Raw genomic sequence first — 7806 nt, 5'->3', positions numbered from 1 at the left:
CCAGATCTCCCTGGGTGGGGAATCTCCACTGAGGATCGTAGGTTCTAATACCAGTAAAAGACAAAGTGTGTGCGAGGTACGGCTTGTAGAGCTTATAAAGCTCATGTTATTGAAAATTGCATGTAAAGCCTAACGCTTGAGCGCACCAAATTGAAGACGCTGAGAAACCTGGATTGAGTTCGACGGTCGACCTGTATGGTAGGCTCCGATCCCGGCAGTCGGCTCTGGGAGAGCCTCCGCTGCGGGGGCTCGTCGCTACTACGCGTGTCAAGGCTTGAGCACGATAGGCTGAAGTATTTTGCAGTACTTGCATGAATGATAGGCACACGTCGCAGGTCAACTACCACCAAGCACTGCATGCAATGTGACCAGTATAGAGGTGGAGGTGTAGGAAACGAGCTTTAACTATCTGCCTCATGTCCGGAGCAGCTGGCAGCTCTAATGCAAAAGATGCCGCGCCACAGCATTAGATCACTGGTGCCATACATGCTACGCACTAAAATGTTAGTACTTGTTAATGTTAATCACAGTACGCAACGAACAAGGAGTAATAAACACACGATATGGACCATATCATATGGTGCGCCACAATATATAGAAAATGCAAGTGCACGTAAGTAAGCAAGATTGAGTTGAACGCACCTTATGTGAAAAACCAGGATGTGAACTGTGAAACAAACTAGCGTAGTGTGGATAGTAAAGAGCCCGCAGTAATTCATGCGAAAATGATTCAAATCGAACTGGTCAATAAAAACTTTGCATTTTTGCAGCCGTCGTCAGGCCATTAGTTGTCGCTTGTCGCGTCTGGGGTTTTGTCGCTCGCCCAGTGGGTCCCTCCCCACGGTGGCTCGCGGATCTGTCGATCCCCAAGAGGGTTGTTCCACCGAGCTCATCTGCTATAGCTCATTCAAGCATTTTCTCTTGATCATTATGTAACAGACCATTACATCAAGTTCTCACGTCACTGTGAGCACCTTTCTCTGGCGCCACAAATCGTTCATGTGATAGCTGTGCAAATCTCCTTCAAAGCGTCGAGTTGAATATGATCGACTGAGCTCGGAGTGCATGCAGTATCTCTACTAGAATCACAGCAATTGGGGATTTCGCTCGCTAGACTAGCATTATTCAGCTTGTGTTAGTCGCGTCACTATAGGAGACTTGAACAGGCGTCACAAAATCGCGTTTTTGCCAGGATTGGACGCGTACTGGATAGAACATCTCTTTATCCCAGTCAGGGATGCAGGAAGGTTTCTGTATCAAGCTGCATGCGTGCTAGAATCTCAGATGCAGTCTATTACTTATAGTTACGATTGTTTACAACACGTATCGGTGAGCACAATGGGTTGACAACCCAGGGTTGTATCGGCAGTCGTTCCTCCAAGGCATTAGACCAGGACGTGAGGCCTTCGTCGTCCACGGGGGCTACTAAAGAGGGTCATGCTGCTTGTTCGTCATTCGAACTGGTCTCAGCTTCCACAGGTAGTTCATTATAGCCGATTGTACTCTGCTTCTGAATTCCCATCCCTCAGGCGTATCATCGACACCGGGCTCAGAGTCTCCCTTCAAGTTACCTCCAATAGGCATCATTTGGAAGTGATACGCGATGCACTCTATGACACTGTAGACTTCTGTTCTTCTCAAGGTCATCGGTTGCTCCCCGCTCCGTCTGTCGTTACCATCGTAATGATGAGCATCCCGAAGTCCGCGCTAGCAAGGCTCAAAGTCGTCGTTCCACCACCTCCAAGGCTACGCGCCAGAGTAACATCTTCGACTATGATGCACTTTACCTTCTGTTCTTGTCAGGACATGGTAAGCGATCATCGTTGGAGAATCCCGGGTCGCGCTATCAGCTCAAATCCGAGCGAGTTGAGCGTCAACTGAGTTCCGCTCGGATGATGCCGAAACAACGAAGGGGCGGCGCTGGTGGACTCGTATGAGCTCTCCCTCCTCTGCAACCCGATGAGGCGGTTCGTGCTACGATATTCCATAGGTCTGAGGGTAGCCATCGAGCCAGTGATTTTGCCATACACAGACGGCAGTAAGAATCTTACTGTAAGATTCACTATTTCCTTGTCCTCATCCTCCGTGCACTGTGGGATAATACTGGTATACTCTCACTAGCTGGCGCCTAATGTATGCGTGAGTCCATCATATGGTCTGCATTCTCTACCTGGCCCAAGGCCCACACTAATTAGTTCCATTGTTTAGACCTTAAATGTACACTTGAGAGTACTCGTGACGCTGGAGGGTATTATCTCGAGCTTCAGGCTAGGGTACACAGCTCGGAGTGCAGCAGTTTAGGTGAATTTCCCTCGCTGAGCCGACTGGTGAGGCTTTTCAGATCGGCATTTTGGTCGCCTCTTCGCTTTCTTCATTCATTGCATTATTGAATCAAACCTCAGTGAGTTAAGTTCGATGTTTAATTGGCTCTCATTTTTTCTCACATTTCCCTACCGATTCCGGATGATCGCTATATGAGTTGGATTTAAGTAACTATCAGAGTGGATTTGAGTTCCCTCAAGGCGGAGCTCGATTCTCGTTGGGAGGAGTATCGATGACGTCTCGTAATCGAATTACGACAACCAAATTAACATTAATGATAAAAAATGCATGTTCTTAGAATGGTCGCCTATGTCATAAAAAGCTCAGGCAATTCTTAAAAACAGTCGGTGAAAAGTTGAAAAAAAGACATTTTTAAAAAGAAGTGGGCAAATTATCGAGAATTCAAAGAAAAAAGTTTAGTTAACCTGGAAATGCTGTAGTTATATGATGCTAGTGGAGCAGTCATATACCAAGAGTAACAAAAATAGCAATAGCACTGCTATTATTCCCTATCCATTGCCCAACTCGATCGGCCATTGATCGATGCCATTGATCTACGCCTACCTAAGGGTCGATCATCCCTCATCTTTTGACTCATGTACTCGAACTGTTGATTACTGGTCATACTGTAACGGTGGTCCACATGGTCCTGGGGGCCGTCACTCTCCGCGGTATCGTCAATCTCTGATTCCCTCATTCGGGCATCCACTGTGAGAAGAGAGATCTCTGGTACGCCAGCATGAAACCGAGAGAGCAAACTTCACCACAATGGTATTCGCCCACGAAATCACAAATGATTGCGAAAAATCTCAATGTCAGGCGAAGGCTTTCAGACGCTCTTTGCTGCGGTCCCTACAGAGGGGACATCCCGAGCCGAGCCGCTCGCTACATCGAGTACACACGCACATGTGCCGGCAGGGCATGCTTCTCCCTCCGTCGACTCTGAGCCTCGAGCTCAATGGCATGGCTTTTCAAGCGTCTGGTCTTTCCAATGAGCAACTCCATTCGTTCCTCGACGCCATGCCATTGAGCTGAACTCGTGGGGAACTCTGAACGGTGGAGAGCCCCAAAGGGTCGACATTCAATGGCCACCCTTCACCTTCCACTCCAGCGTTGTATGATAACAAGGCATCGTCAGCTGGTCCAACCTCGAGACGATCTCATGGAACGTATGAGGCTCTCTTGAATCCGTTGCTCTGTGGGAGGCAAATTCTCCGATGACCGTACGGCTGCTGCTGGTCTGTGGGTTCATCGAGAGGCTCAGTGAGGACCTTAGTGATACTAACTTGCAAAGACGGCACCTTCTCGCGGTCATGGTCAGCTGTAGATGAGGAAGAGGGGGAGAGCGAAGATCCTCCACCCTTGACTTCGTCTACAGCCTCTGCCCAGCTACTAGATGCTGCCCCATGGTCCCCAGTTGGCATCAACTCCTTTGTATGCCCAACGAAAGAGTTTTGCGATTTCACCCTAACAGTTCGCCTGACGCTGGATAGTAACTTTCCACCATTGAGGCGTTCTTACGAAGAGGCGCCCATTGCCAGAGACGTGATACCATCGTAAGCCTTCTTGTGCGGGGTTGGGAAAGGAGTTCCAACTCGCGGCTTGATGCCGAGTGGTGGAGCTCGGACCCTGGCTGCTTGGGTGTACCTTACTGTACTACAGCAAGTAGCCAGAGACCCGGGTCGGCTTTATACTCCAACAGGACCCTAGCAACCGAACGCAGCTCCCCTTCTACTGCTGGGTGCAATAGTGTGTATCTACCTCGACTCACAGAGGTGTGCCCAGAGGTCCCAATGAGCCTACCCAAAGGCATCTTGTACGATTGGGTCAGCTCCAGCATGGAGGAGAGCTCGAGCAGTGCCGGCCGACTTAGCAGAGAATAGGACCGAGCTTGGCCTGAATCCCTTCCGTGTTGCTCGGTGGAAAGGGCATTTCATAACAGCTACCCTTCAGCTCCCGCTCGGATGAGCTCCTTTGCCATATCCGCGTGGTCGGCTCTCACTTGGGCTGCCAATGGGGTCATCCTGTGACGGTTGAGCCCCTCAACATCAATACCTACAGAGAGGTGGTGACACACAAGGGTCACCGTCCTCACCAGGGTACTCCAACAACAAGGCCAATGCATAGGAGTTGTTGCATACATGCAGGACCAGGATCCAACCCCAAAGCTATCGTCAACCACCATCACCAGTACTACTACTCTACACTATTTCGAAGCTGGCACTTGCTTGCCAACAGCATCCTCACGATAGTAGCAGCGACCTTGCCACTCTCTAGTGACACGACCCGAAAGGACCCTTGATGGGACTCCTCCAAGCAAGGCAAGCCTACAGCGTAGTGGAAGGGGTTGTAACCACCGGTCGGATCCGAGTACTTCACCGTTGTAGGGTGGGCCTCAATGATAGCTTCGACCACTCCAGAATGCCCATTCCTACATATTGCAGGGCCTACTACCGTCATCCCATGGAGCCCCCCCCAACCTTGCAGCTTCGCAGAGGGCAATACCAAGGCCACTATCACTATAGCATCCCGACGACCTCAACAGGAAGGGATTAGCTTTACCACAGTCAGTGGTAACGACGGGTTAACACCTTGCAGGAGCAGCAGTTGCAAAACCAGACGATGGTTGAATCAATCGAGGCGGTTTATCGATACAACCTACATCCGTCTCGCCGCTCCTAGCAGCGATGAAGATGGCCTGTGCAGAAGCAGCCCCTAGCCCCTCCAAGCGCGATGAAGACGAACAGGAGCTCCGCACGGGACCACGGGTAGGTTTATGGCATGACTGAGTATCCTCCTTCTCGATCGATTGTTGCCGCATCAGTGTTCTTACCAAAACACACTCGGAAGGATATCCCTCCACGACTTGCCTTTATTAATATACTTCTAACACAGAGCTAGAGGACCTCACACGGAGTAACGGGCGGAAAGTTCAGTGGCAGTGAATGCGATGGGAAACAGAGGAAAGCGATTACAGGCAAAGCAATAGTCTACAAGTAACTGCTCGTGGGAAAGGTCACACTCTAAAAGTGGAAACCACCAGTAGGCTGCTGGTTAGTCGCGGACGAGCCTGACATACATTACGATATACCGATAATCTGTGAGGACATAAGATCTCAATGGTAGCGTTAATGACAAGCTAATAGAGTTGATAATGAGCCTCACAGTGGCGCTAGGGCAACAGCAAGGCATAGGTAATGGGCTCACCAGCGGTAGCAAAGCCAGTGTTGGTACTGTCCATGTCCTCTAGGCTACCATCCTCATCATCCTCTTCGACAGGGAAGTAACTCTCTAGTATATGCACAGCCTGGCACACAGGACCACAACAAATGCTGCTGAAACGCTACGAGGCTCTCAGCTTCACACGTCGACACACAGCTGTTACACTCGCCCAGTAGGTCCTACCTTCTCATAAATGACATCATTTTGATCAGCCTGGAGGTCCTCGATCTTTGTCATCCCATCGGCTTCCTCGATAAGATGGAGATACCTGTGATCAAACAGTCACCAACAACGCCAAAGTGCACCATACGGATTCTCAGCAAGGTCGGGGTTCCTCTCCTGGGCCAAGACTCCTACCTAACAACGACATGAATCAGGGAGAGCCTCCACCCCCTACTACCCTCAATATGTTGTCGATGCCCTCAAGACAGCATCCTACTATCTTGGTATCAGTAACATCAAGGAGGTCACACAGTGGTTTGATGCACCCATTCTGAACTAGGTAGTCGACCTGCTCTGGAGTACCCCCAGCAGTGGCGTTAGATACAGACCTAGAAATAACCTTACCGTTACTACTACTAGAGGGCAGCTCACCAGGCAGCTTCCTTCTTCACGTCAAACTCTGCGTTGGTCAAGAGCTCAATCAGCTTACCGAACATCTAAAAGAGCCATCTCTAGGTCTGTAAATGCCAGAGCGACCCCTATTACCCCACTATTGATGCACTCCTGTATCTGCTCCCTATTCCCTGCTGTTATGTTGGATATAGACCAACACGCTTCCTTTCGGAGGTTCTGACGACAAGGCAGTCCCATAGCATTGACAGAAGTTTCCCCACCTTTTTAGGACTATACAAGAGGGCATGAAGCGATGCAAGTCCACCGCAATTGAGGACCTGTTGGGTCTGATTATCATCGCCAGTGACGATATTGCCAACGGACCCTGAGGTGAGCCATCACGCCAAGTTCAGCCACCTCGTCTTACTGAGGGCAGGGGTCTGCACCAGAGAGCTGTCGTGCTTCAGCAGCTCTACCAAACGTGGACATGCACCAGTATCCAATACTGCTTGGATGCGCTCGCTAGGACCATCAGTGACGTAGGACAGAGCCCAGCAAGCGTCTGTGATAACCTCGACCTGAAAGCCATATCAACAGCTATCAATAGAGTGTAAGATGATTACGTCATTGCTATTGATGAGTTGAGAAAGGAGTGGTAGGGCGGGCGCCACAGCCTGGAGGGGCGGCTGAGGCTTCCCTCGGCACAAATTGGATAGAGCCCAAGTAGCGTTGCGGAAGAGCGAGAACTTGTCAGAGTCATCGTTGAACAAGTTCATCATGCCTGGTAAAACGTTGGCGTCCAGTACCTGTTACAAGTCCACAGCAGGGTGAGGGAGCCTAGTGGTACACTACCATATCCCGCAGTCTAGGGGAGTCGCCAGCGATGTTCCCCAAAGCCCACACAGCTTGCTCACGGACTTCAGCGTCAGGTGATCCCAACAGAGCGATGAATAGAGGGATGGTGCCTGAGCAGTAGGAAGGACTTCTACTACCAGGCTGAGGCAGAGGAACGAGTTCTTACCAGCGGCTACAACTGTTTCCGTCTGGGCTCGAGTACCACTAGCAATGTTGGTCAGGACCTACAGAGAGGTTTCTGAGCAGACAAACGCGTGGTATCATTACCCAGGCCGCTTCGAACTGAAGCTTTGGCCGCTGAGTGTCTTGCAAGAACGTCACCATACGTGGTACAACCCCAGCGTCGATGACCTACACCAAAAGCGGCTGAAACGTAGGGGATATAGGGCGGGCTTTACATATTGTATTGGAGGGTTCTTCTCAATAGAGAGCAACCTCCTTACGTACTGTGTGGCCTTGAACTGTGTATCAGGATCAGCAGCATTGCACCCTATCACTGCCTCCTGTAGCTCAGCAAGGTTAGGCATGCCCGACGACCCCGACTGTGCATCTAACGGTACCACTACTACCTTCATATGGTCCCCCTGTCACTACTACTAGTCAGCTGTGTGGCTTCCATGTCCATTCTACGCCTATGAGCCAACTGCTTCTCCTTCTCGGCCTTTCGGATCTGTACAGCCTCGTCCTCCCTTCGACGACGGGAGTCTTCGAAGTCTCCAGTCTACCAAAGAAGAGCTCCTCTCCAGCCACAACAACCCAGCCCTACTTTCTTATAGTTCTTCCGCCTAGCAGCTATTCGGTCTTCAATATTCGACATGGTTAATGCTCCTACTACTACACAACGCCTCAGAA

At 50.4% G+C, this 7806-nt stretch overlaps 1 protein-coding gene across 1 annotated transcript; it reads right to left on the bottom strand.

Moving 5' to 3' along the window:
• Positions 1 to 5274: 5274 nt before the first annotated feature.
• On the bottom strand, positions 5275 to 7789 carry Pmar_PMAR023041 (importin alpha, putative). Its single transcript, XM_002771881.1, has 16 exons — positions 7721 to 7789; positions 7549 to 7675; positions 7353 to 7504; positions 7222 to 7305; positions 7121 to 7178; positions 6952 to 7064; positions 6723 to 6905; positions 6527 to 6677; positions 6381 to 6484; positions 6253 to 6336; positions 6139 to 6203; positions 5945 to 6095; positions 5855 to 5901; positions 5728 to 5812; positions 5530 to 5629; positions 5275 to 5392 (listed from the first exon to the last, which is right to left on the bottom strand). The coding sequence occupies exons 1-16, from the start codon at positions 7769 to 7771 to the stop codon at positions 5346 to 5348; spliced, it is 1602 nt and encodes a 533-aa protein (XP_002771927.1). The 5' UTR covers positions 7772 to 7789; the 3' UTR covers positions 5275 to 5345.
• Between the last annotated feature and the right edge of the window lie 17 nt (positions 7790 to 7806).

Source organism: Perkinsus marinus (genome assembly GCF_000006405.1).
Source record: "Perkinsus marinus ATCC 50983 genomic scaffold scf_1104296962378, whole genome shotgun sequence".
Classification (NCBI taxonomy): domain Eukaryota; phylum Perkinsozoa; order Perkinsida; family Perkinsidae; genus Perkinsus; species Perkinsus marinus.
The sequence above is the reverse complement of the archived record's forward strand: the minus strand, read 5'-3'. Positions and strand labels throughout refer to the sequence as shown.